General features: G+C 43.0%; 3 protein-coding genes across 5 annotated transcripts; 1 reads left to right on the top strand and 2 right to left on the bottom strand.

Annotated features, from left to right (window-relative positions):
* Positions 1-21: 21 nt before the first annotated feature.
* On the bottom strand, positions 22-10,369 carry GATC (glutamyl-tRNA amidotransferase subunit C). The gene is made up of 4 exons (XM_025474207.3): positions 10,237-10,369; positions 9,985-10,157; positions 2,942-3,045; positions 22-1,391 (listed from the first exon to the last, which is right to left on the bottom strand). The coding sequence occupies exons 1-4, from the start codon at positions 10,315-10,317 to the stop codon at positions 1,339-1,341; spliced, it is 411 nt and encodes a 136-aa protein (XP_025329992.1). The 5' UTR covers positions 10,318-10,369; the 3' UTR covers positions 22-1,338.
* A 44-nt stretch (positions 10,370-10,413) lies between these two features.
* TRIAP1 (TP53 regulated inhibitor of apoptosis 1) lies at positions 10,414-13,683 on the top strand. Of its 2 annotated transcripts, XR_007406061.1 has the most exons (3): positions 10,414-10,560; positions 11,740-12,942; positions 13,339-13,683. XR_007406061.1 is itself a non-coding variant. In XM_025474210.3 (2 exons), exons 1-2 carry the CDS (start codon positions 10,414-10,416, stop codon positions 11,821-11,823), a joined length of 231 nt encoding a protein of 76 aa, XP_025329995.1. In that variant the 3' UTR covers positions 11,824-12,984. The 2 variants fall into 2 exon arrangements, 1 of the variants encoding a protein (XP_025329995.1); XM_025474210.3 differs by lacking the exon at positions 13,339-13,683 and having other exon boundaries at positions 11,740-12,984.
* Positions 13,684-14,149: 466 nt separating this feature from the next.
* LOC112676672 (cytochrome c oxidase subunit 6A1, mitochondrial) lies at positions 14,150-16,445 on the bottom strand. 2 transcript variants are annotated; one of them, XM_025474202.3, is made up of 3 exons: positions 16,157-16,445; positions 15,864-16,006; positions 14,150-14,418 (listed from the first exon to the last, which is right to left on the bottom strand). In XM_025474202.3, the coding sequence occupies exons 1-3, from the start codon at positions 16,260-16,262 to the stop codon at positions 14,335-14,337; spliced, it is 333 nt and encodes a 110-aa protein (XP_025329987.3). In that variant the 5' UTR covers positions 16,263-16,445; the 3' UTR covers positions 14,150-14,334. The 2 variants fall into 2 exon arrangements, with proteins under 2 accessions (XP_025329987.3, XP_048957446.1); XM_049101489.1 differs by lacking the exon at positions 14,150-14,418 and adding an exon at positions 15,519-15,684 and having other exon boundaries at positions 16,157-16,411.
* Between the last annotated feature and the right edge of the window lie 280 nt (positions 16,446-16,725).

The following is a 16,725-nucleotide window of genomic DNA, read 5'->3' as shown; positions in this document are numbered from 1 at the left end:
CGGCAGCTTGTACCCAATTGGTAAGGAGCAGGAATGGATAACTTTATTTGGGAACAAAGACAGTTGCTGTGACAGTAATTTGAGAATCTCAATCCCAAGAGTCACTCAGGGTTATCTTAGAATGCAAAGCCAAGCTTATAAATGAAGCTGCCTTAAAGAAGAGGGAGCATTTAAGATAGGGTAAAGGAATATAAGAATAAAATAGACTGTAAAGTCACCAGTAGCATAAAGATCATTGGAAGACTCTTAAAACCCACTGTGGCAGTTTGGAGGGGAAAAAATATGCTTAAATTTTGGTTCTGTCACTTTTACCCCTAAATCTGTTTCACTTATCCTTGGTATTTGAGCTTTCTTAAAACACAAAACAAACCAAAAAACTCTTAGATTCTACTCCATTAGTAATCGTGGCGGAGATGGGGAAGCTACTGTGTTCCAGGCCCTGGGGCTTTTTTAAAAAGCCACTTTATTGAATTATGATTAACATGTAAAACGTTGTACTTATTTTATGTATACGATTTAGTGAGTTTGGGGTTAAGTGTATACCCATGAAAGCATCACCACCATCAAGGCTATAAACATATCCATCACCTCCCAAACTTTCCTCCTTACTTCTTTAAGATTTGTGTTAAGAACATTTAATATAAGATCTACTCTCTTGGCAAATTTTTAGTGTACAACATAGCACTGTTAGCTACCCCAGGGCTGTTTTTGTCATAAGTTCTTTTCAGAAAAACTGTAGCTGTGGCTAGTATCCCTTTCGCATGTAATCATTTTGTGGGATAGTGGATGATTGTAGGTTAGGAGTTGCCAAGCTGTAGAGTCTACTTTGAATACTCTTCAGATATTAGGAGAAAGTTAGCCTTCTGCTGGGAACAAAGTGGGCACCCAGGAACAAATTCGAGTTTGTTTAGTAAAGATACAAGGTTTCTTGGATTGATAGAAATAGCAACTAAAAAGTACAACACAGATTTTCACATAGTGATCAGATGCATTGTCTATAGTTACATCAATAGAAAAATTCATTTAAGTGCAGTTTGGTAGTCTGGGAAGAGATAAAGAAGGAGAACATCTTATACACTGAACAGTCTGTGAATAAAATACTTGATCCACTTCCTCGGAAAGTAACAATACCTCTTAAATCCAGTAGCAGCAGGAACTCATTGCCTTGTTTTGGCTAGATATTTCCCAATTCTGTCTTCAGAGAGTTAGTTATTAAAAAATACTTAACAGTTTTTTTCAGGTGACTGAAGAAAGTGGGCATATTCCTGTTCACAGTAACAAAAATACTATCTTTGGGCTTCCACATGTTCACAGGGTACCCCTTCCCAGAATAGCTACTCAGTTGTATGAAAAAGGCTCTTGCTCATCCTGCTTTGGCAAAGAGATATTACCTGTTTGAAAACAGTAACAAAAAAGAATGTTATAGCTGAGCCTGCTTTCCAACTGGTTCTACTGAGCTAACTTATCACTTGGTTTGTCATGAAAAATAAGCAATGCAAGTAAGTGTAGTTATTGTTTTTCTGACTTACCTGGAAGAATAACAGTTGTGAGTGAAGCCTAATAAATGCACACTTTTCAATAAGGAGCAGAGACAGTTATATGCATATAGGAGTGGAAGGAAAAACTAATGATTATGAATTCACTTTGTCTCCAGAAGCAAAGTCTGACATAGAGTTCTTTTTGAGAAATAGCATATGTGATCAATGGATATGTCTGCTAAAATAGCGACAACTGTCAGACTCTGAGAGATTATAAAATCTTTTTATCTCTTTCACAGTTAATTTGAGGTGCTTTAGTGAATCAGAAGCATGATTAAGAGTTGAGCGCACAATTTTTAAGCTTTCTTTCCCATCCTTGCTTCAAGCAAAAGCTTTCCTTTAATTGGCTGGTCTTGATCAAAGAGGTAACAACCCCTGAGCCGAGGGGCTCATGTTTGTTTCCGAGGCTAGTTAAAATGGTTTTCTGAGGTGATCTCCTGAACCTGAAGGTGGTACTTGGAAAACCATCTACCTGAGTGCTCAAGCTAGTCCCATTCCCAAATATCCAGAAGGGTCCAGCAGTTCGGAAAATACATCTCTCTGCAGAGGCGATAAACAGTTCAACCCACCCAAGATTCTGGATTTTAGTATTAGCCCAGAGTTACTTTTAAGTTTTCATTTAAAATAGTCACAGTAAATTTTAAAGATGCAAATCTCAACACCAAGGTTTTAAGCTGATGGCTCACAGGATGCATCTGGCTTGCAGGTATGTTTTATTTACATGGTATTTTATTTTTTAAAAAATCTTTGAATTAGTTCCCATACTTAAAATTTGGAAATACCATATGCACATAAAAATGCCAGATGTCCAGGTTCTCAGGGAGAATGGGCTCATATTACTGCCTGGCACTGAATGAGCAGCAGTGAGTACTAACTGTCCCTTTAGGCAGAGCTCGAGCTCAGGATTTGGTACACTACACATGCCTCCCCACCCCGGTCCTGTTTTGCTCATTCCTATTACAGATTGGTTCCTAAAGGTGAGTGTGACCCTTTGACTCTACTGCCACCACCTTTTTTTTTTTTTTTCCACTTAATATATGTGGGTTTTTTCATTCCACTTTTATTGAGATAATTGACATGCAACATTGTTTAAGTTGTACAGAGTTAAATATATATAGCAAAATGATTGCCAGAACAAGATTAGTTAACATCCATCATCTCATATGCAGTTTTTTCCTTGTGATAAGAACTTTTAAGATTACCTCTGAGCACCTTTCAAATACAGAATACAGTATTAACTATAGTCATTCTGCTATACATTGAAGTTTGTAAATTTTGACCACCTTCACCTAATTCACACATTATACATCTTAAAGTACTTTCATGTTGCAAATTTGGACCTATACTTTATATTCTTGGTTCACTTAGGTACAATCTATTAAACTATTTTGGGCAACACATACCTGGGGGTGCCACAAAATATTCCTCCACAACTCGATGGGCATTTTGTAGTAGTTCTTCAGCACAGTTGCCTTCTACCACATTGTCAGATCTCAAATACAGACATCTACAAAACCAGAAGCTCAAGGTTACCTTCTCAGAAAACAAGCTTCTGGGGCATTGGGTGGAGGGTCAAGAATGAGAGAAAATGAGTTATGGTCACTGCTCAATGATGGAGGAGCTATGGTCAGCAGTTGACCAAATCTCCATAGATTCTCAACCACTCAGGTAAGTGGTAATTATTCCTCAGGACCAATATGTTCAATAAATATTTTTGCATGATTACAATGGGTAAGCTGCTTCTGGAGGAGACAGGTAAGGCAATTACAGCACAATGTGTTAAGTCTAACAGGTAAGCAAAGCTTGCCAAGGGAGTAAGAAGGGGCACCTAAACCAGCCTGGATGAGGAATAGGTATTTAAAATAGGTGGTGTCATTGCTAAAGGGTGGGCAAGAAACCTCTGGATTGGGATGGGAAATGGACTTCCAGCAGGTGAAGAAACTTGCTCAAGAGTGGTTATAAATGACTTAAGGATATTAGGTCCTCAGTGTCAGGACTGGAATTAGCACAGTTTCATACCCCTAAGATGGGCTGTTTTTTCACTGCAGCCACTTTTGTGGACATGGAGGGCCTGCCCTTGACAGCTCAAGAATCTTCCATTCTGCTCTGGGCTTAGTGGCTTCATTAAAGTGTCCAGATGGTGAATTAGTGAAACCAAACAGGAGTTGAACATAACCTATGGGGCTTTACTGCTGTTTCAAGGTTTAAAAGTGCATGGCAATATGTCAGAGCCTGCTTCCAGATATATGGGCTGAAAAATAAGTATTCTGCTCAGTCACTGATAGGGAAGCAGCCATGGTCTTTCTGCTTTGAGCTAGACATAGACTGAGGGCTTAAACCTAACAGGACAGAAGGGCAAGGACATGACATGAACATCCAGGCAAAGGCTGCAGAGGGTTAAGTTGTCATGATGATTCTTTTAGGAAAGGACTAGTTCTGTTTCTTTTGTGGCACCCACCCTAGGGCTAGACACAATAAGCACTCATGGTATGGACTGTAGAAAACTGCAGTCAGTTCCAGGATCTGGCACTTTTAACTCTGGCCTTGAACAAGTATGGATCTTTCCAGACCTTGACTTCCTTGCCAAAAAAGTGAAGGTTGTGCTTGATTTTTTTTTTTTTTAAACCATATGGGAGCTTATGAAAACTTGGAGAACAAAATAAAAATCATCTGTAAAGGTGACCATTGGACCTTCTGGAGTTTATATTTCTGCTGGGCGGTCTAACAAAATGGCTAACACTTGGGCTCCTGAGTCACAGGTGAATTCAAATCTTGGTGCCACACATGGCACTGTGCAAATTATACTCTCCATGTATCTGTTTCCTTATTTGTGGACTGCTTCATAGAACTGCTGGGAATGTTAAATGTTAAAGAACTGATAATCCAGGGCCTATATTCTCACTGCAATAAGAGGTGGGTGCTAAATAGCACCTGCTCCTTTCAGAAAGTTAGTGAACCTGGGCACACCTCAGTCCCCACTCCTCATTCAGAGTATACCTAAGCACTTAACCTGCTGTCACCATGAACTTCCTGCCTAGTCCCTACATAGTGGAGGCTGCTCATGGTTCCTGGGCTCTTAGAGTTTGATGAAGTGAGACTCTACTACCACCAACAGGTGCTTAAAAGGTACTGCTTCCTCACAGTAGATGTAATAGCAGTTGATTAATTCACTCATTTGATAATCAGATTTCCTATATAAGTAATGTTTCCAGAAGAAACTCCTTGAAATACCACACATTTTCACTTAATTGCTGTTTTTGATGGAGCTGTTTCCAGAAGAAACCCACACCTTCCTATTTTCATAATCATGGGCTATTGAACCCAGGGTCTCTGAGGGTGGCACATCAGTGGTTCACTTGGAAAATTGCTTAACTCAGAATCATGCAAAAAAAACTCCAAACAGGACCAGATGAACCCTTTAGGTGCTGATCAATTACACTGAATCTCACCTCATCTTTCACAGAGTTCTACAAGAGAATTTGGCTCAAATACTATAGGACACCCATTCTGATAATAAATCAACTATGGGCTAATATTAATTATGTACTATCCTGGGAAGTACTGAAAAAAAATCACTTGAGTTTTTATGTGTTCTGGTTCAGATGAAAATTCCTGGTTGAGGAAGGCTTCTGTGAACTAGGAATCCCTGTCCTCTAAAGCTAGCAAAGCACTTTAACCAGTAACTGCAGGAAATTCTAATAAAAAGCAATTTAATGGAGAGCATTATGGCAGCACTAAAGAAGTGCTTATTGACCCTTGGACTGACCAGATAGGACAGCTCTGCTGCTGGTGTCGGGCTGCCAGGAGTCCTTTCTCTGGGCACCACTCTATTTCTATCTACAAGCTTCTTCCCTCCCTCCTAATGAATTTCTAGTTTTATGCAGACTGGAAAGAGAGTTAAGAGGCTAAGAATTTTTGGTTCAGGGGCACCTAGGTGGCTCAGTGGTTCAGCGTCTGCCTTTGGCTCGGGTCATGATCCTGGGATCAGAGTCCCACATCAGGTTCCCCATAGGGAGCCTGCTTCTCCCTCTCCCTCTATCTGTGTCTCTTATGAATAAATAAAATATTTTTTTAATAAAATCTTTTTTTAAAAAAAGATGATTTGGTTCATATAAGATTCTGAGGGACACCCTAAATACTGAAATATTTGGCCATAGGTCCTCATCTGAGTCAGAGTTGAAATGGGAGAAAATAAAGGTTCTAGGGTTGACTTTTTTTTTTTTTAGGATTTTATTTATTCATAGAGACAGAGGGAGAGAGGGGCAGAGACACAGGCAGAAGGAGAAGCAGGCTCCATACAGGAAGCCCTAGGGTTGACTTTTACACAGCATATCTAGAACAGTATTTGTGGGACTCCTAGGTGGCTCAGTGGTTGGGCATCTATCTTTGGCTCAGGGCCTGATCTCGGAGACCCAAATCGAGTCCCACCCACATGGGGCTTCCTGCATGGAGCCTGCTTCTCCCTCTTCCTGTGTCTCTGCCTCTCTTTCTCTTGTGTCTCTCTGAATAAGTAAAATATATATATTTCAAGTTCTGGGTTCCTTTACTACACACTACACCTGTGAAACTTTGGGGCATATTAGATAAACTTTCTGAGCCTCAGTTTCATTTACAAAGGAGATACTAGGGCAGCCCCAGTGGCTCAGCGGTTTAGCGCCGCCTTCAGCCCAGGGTGTGGTCCTGGAGACCCAGGATCGAGTCCCACGTCAGGTTCCCTGCATGGAATGGAGCCTAAATAAATAAAATCTTTTTAAAAATAAAAAAATAATAAATGAGATACTAGTATTTACCTTCCAGAGTTGTATGTGATAATTGAGACAATGCATATAAAATCTTAGCACCTGACACTAAGGGCACTAAATGGTTTTTTAGCTAAAACCAACAGATAGGGTTTTAATGGGCCAAGAGATTTCTAATAGCCAGTCAGTGCTTTTACACCTAGTGTGTCCTAAAATGGTTTAACACTTGTCTTAACTGGGTTCCATTTCAAACATTAGTGAGGCAATATGTTAATAAAAAAACAACAGTCCTGGGACGCCTGGGTAGCTCAGCAGTAGAGCATCTGCCTTTGGCTCAGGGCGTGATCCCGGGTCCAGGGATCGAGTACCACATGGGGCTCCCTGTGAGGTGCCTGCTTCTCCCTCTATGTTTCTCTCATGAATAAATAAAATATTTTTAAAAACAACAGTCCTATAAGTGCTACATCTCTAAAATGGAATAGTTAACTCAAACTGTTTTCCAAGTTTATGGGAAGACTGCAGATCACTGAATATGAAGTCACTATTCCAGCTACCAGATCCAAATCCCTCTTCATCTTTTTCAAACTCTCCTCTGAGCAATAGTGGAGTTCCTTTATGGCTTCCCTCTACATGATCTCGGAAATTCTGTCTCCTCTTTGTGCTTCTATTCCCTCCTTTCCCAAGGATACTAATAAAGAACATTCAATGGGGTGCCTGGGTGGCACAGTTGGTTAAGCATCGGACTTTTGATTTTGGCTCAGGTGGTGATCTCAGAGTTGTGAGACTGAGCCCCACACTGGGCTCTACACTCAGTGTGCAGTCTGCTTGAGACTCTTACTACTACTTGCTCCGCCCTCCCTTCTCTCTCTCCCTAATAAGTAATATCTTTAAAGAACATTCAACAAACATTTACTGAGTGCTCAGTGTTAGATACTGAGAATATGATGAGTAATAACAGATAGTATTGCTCCCTGGAATTTGGATGAGCAGTAAGAGAGGGGGAGAGTCAAATATTACTCAAATATGGTGGAGCTTTTTTTTTTTTTTTTTTAGATTTTATTTATTCATGAGAGAGAGAGGCAGAAACATAGGCAGAGGGAGAAGCAGGCTTCCTCTGGGGAGCCCAATGCAGGACTCTATCCCACAACCCCTGGATCATGACCAGAGCCAAAGGCAGATGCTAAACCATTGAGCCACCCAGGTGGAGCTTTTGTCTTCATCCTAAAGAACACTGGAGAGGTACCCAAAGAGCTTGGGTAGGAGATGACCTCAGATTTCTATTTTGAAGTGCTATGTAATTTTGAGAAACTGTTGGACTTCTGTAGATCTGAGCATCAGATTACAAAATAAAGAATATAAAGGAACCAAAGACTGGAGGTGAGGATGGGAGGCTAGCAAGCACTTTACAAAGAGGTTATGATTACAGATAGGTCTGGCTCTCCTTATTGGTGCTAATGGCAGCTAATCTCTTTTGTTCCCATCTATACCATCTATATTGAGTGTCTTTTTTTTTTTTTTTTTTAAACTAGGTTCCATGCCCAGCATGGAGCCCACTGGGGCTCAAACTCATACCCCATGATCAAAACCTGAGCTAAAGGGATCCCTGGGTGGCTCAGCGGTTTGGTACCTGCCTTTGGCCCAGGGTGTGATTCTGGGGTCCCAGGATTGAGTCCCACGTCGGGCTCCCTGCATGGAGCCTGCTTCTCCCTCTGCCTGTGTCTCTGCCTCTCTCTCTCTCTATGTCTATCATGAATAAATAAATAAAATCTTAAAAAAAAAAAAAAAACCTGAGCTAAAGTTAAGAGTTGGACACCTCAATAAGCCACGCAGGTTCCCCAAGAATGTTTTTTAATCCTATCAAGGGGGCACATGGGTGGAAAGGTTGAACCTCTGACTCTTGGTTTTCAGCTCAGGTTATGATCTTGGGGTCCTGGGAATAAGCCCCAAATCAGGCTCCCTCTTGAGTGGGAAGTCAGCTTGTTCCCTTCTCTCTCTGTTCCTCCCCACACCATGCCATGTGCCACACTCTAAAATAAATAAATCTTTTAAAAAATACCCCACCAAGAAAAGGGTAAGACAGGGGCATCTGGGTGGCTCGGTGGTTGAGCATCTGCCTTTGGCTCAGGTCGTGATCCCGGGGTCCTGGAATCAAGTTCCACATTGGGCTGCCCATGAGGAGTCTGTTTCTCTCTGCCTCTCTCCGTGTCTCTCATGAATGAATACATAAAATCTTAAAAAAAAAAAGGGGGGGGGGTTGGACAGAGCTGTAGACTGCTGGTCTTATGAAGTACATACCCATCCTTCCCAAGAAACTGTAGTCCCCAAACAGCAAAAACTCTGCTTTTCAAAAAAAGAGCATTTTCTTTAAAAATGTATTAAGATTTGGCAAAAATTGGTAGAAGTGGGGAGAGGCTGCACCCTTTTGGTATAACATTCACAAACTACTTTGTCAAAGACCTGCCCCTCCCTATTGCACTAACCACCTCACTTCTTGTGTTATTACTCTGGTCCTTTAGGTATTTGTGTTTTGCCCCTCAGTATAAAGTGAAAAGTAAGAACTTCCCTCTGCATTCCACTTTCTCTAATCATTGTTAACAGTTTCTTGCATGCTCTGAGGGAACAAAACTTAATGCATACACCAGAATATATCGAATAGATTATGTATAAAAGTATTGTTGGGGCAGCCCGGGTGGCTCAGCAGTTTAGCGCTGCCTTTGGCCCAGGGGGTGATCCTGGACACCTGGGATTGAGTCCCACATTGGGCTCCCTGCATGGAGCCTGCTTCTCCCTCTGCCTGTGTCTCTGCCTCTCTCTCTCTCTGTGTCTCATGAACAAATAAATAAAATCTTTTTAAAAAATTGTCAAATACGATGTATTTAACCATGAAGAACACCTAAACTGTTTCTGTTTGAGGGGTTATATTTTTTTAAATTAATTTAAGTAAACTTTACCCCAAGTGGGGCTCCAAATCATACCCTGGAGATCACTGCATGCTCTACCAACTGAAGTTGCTCCTTCTTGGGAGTGTTTTGTTGTTTTTTGTTTTGTATTATAAACAAAAACCTGAACACCAGTGCATACATCTTGATGTACTTTTACATATGTTTCCATAGGGAACCACTAGGTCAGAAAATATGTATAAGCCATATTTTGAGACAGGAATCCAACGAGCAAGTCAAATATAAGCACAAGAGACAAATCAACAAAAATAAGAAATGGAAGAAAATCCAACAGGATCAAGAGCGGTGACTGTTAAGGGAGAGGATATTTGGAGGAGAAGCCTTCCGGAGGAGATGAACTAAGACCTGCCAAGGAAACAGGCTGTCCAAGAAAAGGGGAATAGCAAACGCAAAGATCCTAGAAGAAACAAATGGGCACGTTGGAGAAACAGTAACGAAGCTAATGTAGCTGGAGTAAAAGAGCAGTGTGTCTGAGTGGAAGGTGGGGACTCTGTAAAGGCCTCAAAAGCGATGGTTACGGTTCCTCATCATACTGGGAGGCCTCGAGGACTTCAAACGGGAGTGACAGGATCCAAAATGAACAAAGGAAAGCATGAAACCACTTAACCCGTGGGGTGACCGTGGCAAGTTCGTGCATCTCGCTAAAGCTCTTTTCTCTTCTGTGAATAGACACTAATAATCGCCACCTCAAATGCCTGCGAAGGCGCCACCGGCAAAGCTTCGGGGTGCGCAGCCGCGAGTATTTACCTGTCCTCCAGTACAGATTCCATGGGCTCCACCCCACCCGTGTCCACGGCGCGGAGCCGGTCGGCAAAGGCGATGGCTTTCTCCAGCCGTGCCACGGCCTCTTGGCTGCCAAAGTCCACAAGCGCCAGACGCTCCAGGTGCTCGATCACCTGGGCCGAGACCCGGCCGTTACCCTGGGGGGAATGAGGTGGAGAATGAGGGTATCGAGTCCTGACTTGCTTCGCCACCCATTTAAACGCCCCCGGCCTTTACCTGAGGATCTGCCTTAGAGGTGAAACCCCGGCGCCAGGCCACCCAGGACCGAAGGCCAAACCTCACGGCCCGCGCCCACATTTCTCTCTTCGGTCGCCGTAGGGCGTCCTCACGTAAAGCCGAGCGACGCACTTTTGAGTGACGACATCAAAGTGCGCCGCTACTGCCTCCGCCGCCATGAATAGCGTAGGGGAGGCCTGCACCGACATGAAGCGCGAGTACGACCAGTGCTTCAATCGCTGGTTTGCCGAGAAGTTCCTTAAAGGGGACGGCTCCGGAGACCCGTGCACCGACCTCTTCAAGCGCTATCAGCAGTGTGTTCAGGTGAGCCCTTAGGCGGCCAGGGCCCTTTCGTCTCTATCCCCTGGCTCCTGGTTCTCCTGCGGTGTCCCCGGCCACACGCGCAGTACCTGGCGGAAGTTGGGGTGGGAAGGATTTGAAGAAAAGCCTCAGTGAGGGCAGTGGCAGGGGCTTTCTCCCCACCATCAGCACTAAGGCCACCCGGTATCTCTCTGAATGACAAATGTTTTTACAATGCTTTACGTTTTACGGAGCACAGGAACATCCTTTGGTTCATTTGGTGCTCAAACTCATAAAGTGGGCATAGTTGTTCATATTTTTATACATGGAACGTTTATGCCCCCAAATAGGAAGTGATTAGTTCAAGTTCACCAGAATCATTTCCTTGATTTTTGAGGTGGTGCACTGTTCCACTATTGTTGGGGGGGGGGGGCGAAGCGGGGTGTTGGCCTGAGCTGTTAGACCTGAGGGTCTCATTTTGTTGTAATTCCTTTGTCCTGTTCTCTCTCTCAACCCGCTAGGAAATTTTCATTCCAGCTCAATGAATGTGAAACTGCTTTGGATTTTAAGAACCGCACTGAGCACAGCACTCCCAATTAGTTAACTTAAAACATCTTCAGGGTCATTACAAGTTGGTATCTGTATCCCATTTACAGATAGGAAAGTGAGACTTGCTCAGGTTCACTTAGCCAGAAAGTCCTGGAACTCAGGTTTAAATTTGTGTCTGTCATAACAGTAGAAAACTGTTTAAATTCCACGTATGGGGTGGGGTGACTCATCACAATTCCTTTTTTTTTTTTAAAGATTTTATTTATTTATTTGGCAGAGAGAGAGAGAGAGAGAGAGAGAGCCTGCACACAAGCAGGGGGAGCAACAGAGGGAGAAGAAGCAGGCTCCCCACTGAGCAGGGAGCCCAATGTGGGGCTCAATCCCAGGACTCTGAGATCATGACCTAAGCTGAAGGCAGACGCTTAACTAACTGAGCCATCCAGGAGCCCCTCATCACAATTCCTTTCCAATCTCTTCTTTGGCCTTACATTTAATTTCTCTGTAATGGTACTTGGGTTAAAAAGAGTACAAGTGTTGAATCATGGCTGGGTGGCCTTTTGGTGTGATCTGATTTACTTCTGTACCATCATATTTACAAAGTTTGGTCCTCAGGCTTCGTATAGACCTGTATCATGTGTTTTCTTCTCCCGTCAGAAAGCAATAAAGGAGAAGGAGATTCCCATTGAAGGACTGGAATTCATGGGCCATGGCAAAGAAAAGCCTGAAAGCTCTTCTTGAACTTGACAGTCACCTTGAAAATAGACTCCTCCAATCAGGAAATTGAGGACACTGGATCTCATCAATTAAGGCCGTGAAAAATAGCCATTGATTTGATGAGGAGTTTAGGAGGAAGTTTTCTTTTCTCCTTGATTTCCTCTCACTTGTAAAAGATGATGAACCATCACTCTTTGCTTTGAGATGATTTCTCACTCGTGCTGTGGCATCTTGCAGGAACCTCACCTGCTAAAACTGAATGATTTCTTGGGATTATGGTTGCAATACTTGGTCTAGGATCAGCTTTAAATATCCTTTGTGTGTAAATACTGATAAACTTGTCAGGATGATCAGGGTTGCCTGACCTCTTGAGTTTGCTTCAAAGGACATTAGGTAGATTGTACTAGGATTATTATTCATGGAAGCAACTGGTTAGGATCTCTCTTCTCTCAGGGAGCCAAGGCTCTGAAAAGGGATTCCAGCACAACGGTTTTAAACTGGGGAACGGTTTTATTTTTATTTAACAACTTTTAAAATTGCTGGTGGACTGGGTTAGCCAAGAGGAAGACAGCCTTAAGAGTTCCTTGCCTTAAGAAAAGGTGTCAGATTTCTGATTAAGGTGTGAAAGCTTGAAGAATGTTGCAGTACACACACCATTTCAGAGCTCATAGTATAGTTTAGGAATTAAGATCCTTGGAGTAACAATGGAAGAAGATCCTAAATTGCAGAGATTTACTGTTCCCAGCTTTCAGCCCAAGTCAATTAATTAGGTCTACCTATATTACCATAAAACTGCCAAAATGCTGCATCTGATTAAATGGGACAAGAGTTTGTTTTATTTGCCTTGTGTACCCACCCTGCCCTCCAATGTCTGTAATCATGAAGACGGAATAAATTGTAACATTTAGTTTCATTATTTGCCCCTGGAGAACTCTGCACTTTACAGAACAAGTATTACACTGTAACCCTATATATCCCATATATTGGGGGGGGGGTGTTATAATTTAAAGGTGAAGAAAAAGTGAAGATTCATCTAAGGTAGTGTGCTAAAACAATTAGAAACATCATTGATTTTTAAAATTTATTCCTAGAGCAAGCGACGTAAATATGCTTCTATAACTGCACAAAAGATGTCAGGATCAGGTGAGCATTTACACACTTTGGAAAGTTAGGTAGCCACCAAAATTGCAGGTCTTGAGTAATTTGGTTCAATGATATCCACCCAATATGGTATAAAACAATTTACAGAAGGTGGAAATTGTATTATCCTCTCTCCTGTGGTTAGATCACAAAATGGTAAAGATGGCAGGGATCCTTTTTTTCTTACTATAAAAGGCTTTCACACCCTGTGTTTCGATATGTCTCACCTTTGTGGTACTAGTTTACTATATGTACTATGCAATACCAAAACCTGGTAGCTTCTTGAATCTTAGTATAAAACCAGTTGAGCTTCAAGAATAAACACTCCAAGCCAACCATGTTCTTTCATTGTAATTGCTACTGAAGGAGTAATTTTTTCTGATTGTTCTTTTTCTTAAGGAGAGGGAGAGAAGAGAATCTTAAAAGCAGGCTTCACATAGCATGGAGTCCAGTGCAGGGCTCAATCTCACAAATCTTAGATCATGACCTGAGCTGCAATCAAGAGTTGGACGCTTAACCTACTGAGCCACCCAGGAGCCCAATTGTTCTTCGTTCTATTTTGACTTCATCCTGCCCGTAAAGTGACTCCAACTATCTCAGCTACTTCAAGATTAATTTTGAAGAGAAATTAAGTGCTCTTTTAAGGGTGATTTTGTTACTGTTACTATTGTTTCTCCCTAATTCTTAATGCTACAGGAACGTTTTAAATCCAGAAACAAATAAAGCTAATGCTATATGGAGAAATGTGTCATACTGCCTTTATTTCTCCAAGAGTTCCTAATCCTTTCACCCTTCAGGGTGCTGAGAGAAGACTCCAAGATGAGAACTTGACACTTTTGGAGACAATTACCTGACTATAGGGAGTATTCTTCAGCAAATGCTGGTATAATGGGACAAGAGAAAGCTAGGACACAGAAAGTATTTCCTCTGGAAAATCCAAGATACCCTTTTCTGTAAATTGCACATATTCTACTGGCGGCCACTCAATATTTTTGTCATCCAAAGTCTGTCAGGACCCAATCTTGATACTTAAATTAGCTCCACTTATGGTCCCTTTGCTTTACCCACCCCCAGACATAAGAAACCAAGGACAAGCCTGTTATAAACAATGTTATCCAGAGGCCTGTATGCAGCAGCCATAAACCTTCATTACATAAAAATAACCTTAATGCTGATTTTGGAGGGAAAAACAAAGAATACAACTCTCAGATCATGGACCAATCTAAGTTATTTATTTAAGCCATCTCCTGCCATAAGCAAAAGGATGGAGGATCAGTATACTGGTCATCAAAGTAAGGAAGGTAAGCTTAAGGTCCCATATACTTTTCTGGTCCGTGTGCAGTCATGGTCCAAACCAGTCCTGTGGTCCCCACTGGGTGGTGGTCCAGGTTCTGTTTATTCATCTTCATAGCCAGTTGGAAGTGGATTCACGTGAGAGTTATGGAATAGAGTATGATTACCATCTCCCCAGGGAAAGGGCTGTGGAGTGAAGATGTCAATTAGCAATTCCAGAAAAGAATTCATAAACAGCACTGCCATGAACTGCTTAAGATAAAGGGGAAGTGACAGACAATACATAACAACAAAATGGTAATTAGTCCTTTAACTACTGGCGTATTTCAGCCTTCCTGTAATTTAATGGAGCTCTTATAACTTCCAGGAGAGCCTTTAAAGTAGACAGTAGGAAAAGCAACCTCAAGTTCATTATTCATAAGCCTCTCCCTGGCAATTAGCCTATCAGTGCAATGTTTATGAAAGTATAATCCACACATGATCTGTATCAGAATGGTAGAGGTAGGTAAATGAGAGGAGATGCTTACTTAAATGCAGACTTCTGGGCTTTATTCCAGACCTAAAATAAACCTCTGGATTGGAAACTGCAACCTACCCTCCTCAATTTTTTTTTTTTAAAGATTTGAGACAGAAAACGAGAGAGCATGAGCAGAGGGGAGGGGCAAAGGGAGGAGAAGAAGCAGATTTCCTACTGAGCAGGGAATCACCTGAATTGTATCTAACTTAACCCACTGAGCCACCCAGGCACCTCACCCTCAATGTTTTTGCTCACTGTCTTTGAAAAACAATGCTATAGGGCAGTGGTTTCCAACCGTGGATTTTGCTCCTCCAAGGACATTGGGCAGTATCTGGAGACATCTGAGACAGCACATCCAGTGGGCAAAGGTTGAGGATGCTGTTAAATATCCCAGGACTCACAGGATAGCCCCTTGCCCCAACAAGAATTATCCAGCCCCAAATGTCAATAGTACTGAGACTGATAACCCTGCTATATGGTTTTTACATCTATTGTACAAAGGTGGGAGTGGGGCTCAGACTCAAAAAATTCTTTCAGAATCTAAGAATCTAGCTTAAGTTGTTATAAGGCCAGTCCCATCTCCTCTAAGTCATGTAATACTTATTAAAGAGCCAGACGGGCCTCTTGTTAAGAATACTTACAACAAGCAATGGAAAACAAATGCATTGCATCTACATCAACAGCAAGGATAAAACACTTGAGAAAATAACTAGCAGAGGTCGGAATAGGAAAAGCTGTTAGTTTCCTCATTATGCAGCTAGTACCTGCCAGATGCCCAGGTCGTAGAAGGGTAAACCACGTTCCCATTTTGCCACTTTAAGGGAGATTCCCAAACATCCAAGTCTCATACAACCGACAACCGTTTCGGGACAGTATCAGAAAGCAGAGATGGGATGGATCAGAAAAGGAAAACTGAAGGACTCTTATTGTATGACCTTGAAAAAGAAAACAGATGTGACCCCCCCCAAGGCTGTTACTTTCCCATAAAACCGGAGAAAATAAAAATTTGTAAGAATTATATGATAAATTGTACACGATCATAGAGAATTAAGAACTTGGACTAGGCATTTGTAATAAAAGGAGAACGGATACTCGAAAGCCTACAAAGGCGTACCTTGGACCTGATGCGGAGATGGGGGTAGGCGATGAACTCAGGTCTCTCGTGCTCTCCGTGATGCGACTTCAGGAAGACGTTCAGCATGCTCACTCCCACGCCAGGGAGCGCTACGAAGTAGGTGAGGGCCTTCCACATGCGAGCTGTGGAGGGGGCACGACTCTTAGGCCTGGTGTGGGGACCCAGCCCGAGGCTCGCCTCCCCCACTCCAAGTCCTCAAGCCAAGGTCACAGTCCTGCCCTGCCTCGCTCGAGTGGGGCTGAGGCCCGCCCCGCCAACCGCAGCTCCAGTACCTGAGCCCTCCTCGCCGTGGGCGCCGCTCGACATGGACCGCCCCAGGGGTGCTCCGGACCGACCTAGCAGCCCAGAGAGCCGGAACACAGCCGCCGCCGACGCCATTATCGACCTGGACAGCCTCAACGCCGGAAGCGGAAGTGGAAAATGGGCTGGGGGTGGGACCACAACCCAAAAGCAAGCTCCTATTGGGCGGAGCCTTAACGCAAGTAGCCTGCGTACTATCCTCCCGGCCGTCGGAGTCCCAGTTAAAATCCTCAGAGCCACCAGTTTTGAGGGAGCATGCGCTCTGCACCTCCTCCTCCTACTGTTCCCACCCTGGTGAGGCGAGGCGAGGATAAGTACGAAAGGGGGATTTATGGAGGGCGCTCCGGCGTCCGGAAGCTGTGTCTTAGTTGGAGTCTGCGGACAGCAGCTGGAGGTTCCGAGCTCAGACCACCCCGTTCCTCCCCCTCCTGTGACGTCATTTTTCATCGCACTTGACACAATCGTCGTCATCGTTATTATGTTTGTCTCTCCTACTAGAATATGAACTCTGTGATACCACAGTTTTCCATAGCAGCCTTCC

The sequence above is a fragment of the Canis lupus genome, chromosome 26, assembly GCF_003254725.2.
Source record: "Canis lupus dingo isolate Sandy chromosome 26, ASM325472v2, whole genome shotgun sequence".
In the NCBI taxonomy this organism is placed as follows: domain Eukaryota; kingdom Metazoa; phylum Chordata; class Mammalia; order Carnivora; family Canidae; genus Canis; species Canis lupus.
This window is presented reverse-complemented; position numbering and strand designations above follow the sequence as displayed.

What these genes read in the sequence shown, in the direction of transcription:
- LOC112676672 (XM_025474202.3), bottom strand. Translation starts at nt 16,262, where the DNA reads ATGGCGTCGGCGGCGGCTGTGTTCCGGCTCTCTGGGCTGCTAGGTCGG. An exon ending in CCACGGCGAGGAGGGCTCAG is followed by an intron (nt 16,007 to 16,156) that starts GTACTGGAGCTG and finishes CCCCCTCCACAG; the next exon opens with CTCGCATGTGGAAGGCCCTC. An exon ending in ATCTCCGCATCAGGTCCAAG is followed by an intron (nt 14,419 to 15,863) that starts GTACGCCTTTGT and finishes TTCACTCCACAG; the next exon opens with CCCTTTCCCTGGGGAGATGG.
- GATC (XM_025474207.3), bottom strand. Translation starts at nt 10,317, where the DNA reads ATGTGGGCGCGGGCCGTGAGGTTTGGCCTTCGGTCCTGGGTGGCCTGG. An exon ending in GAATCTGTACTGGAGGACAG is followed by an intron (nt 3,046 to 9,984) that starts GTAAATACTCGC and finishes CTGGTTTTGTAG; the next exon opens with ATGTCTGTATTTGAGATCTG. An exon ending in ATATTTTGTGGCACCCCCAG is followed by an intron (nt 1,392 to 2,941) that starts GTATGTGTTGCC and finishes GTTTTCAAACAG; the next exon opens with GTAATATCTCTTTGCCAAAG.
- TRIAP1 (XM_025474210.3), top strand. Translation starts at nt 10,414, where the DNA reads ATGAATAGCGTAGGGGAGGCCTGCACCGACATGAAGCGCGAGTACGAC. An exon ending in GCTATCAGCAGTGTGTTCAG is followed by an intron (nt 10,561 to 11,739) that starts GTGAGCCCTTAG and finishes TTCTCCCGTCAG; the next exon opens with AAAGCAATAAAGGAGAAGGA.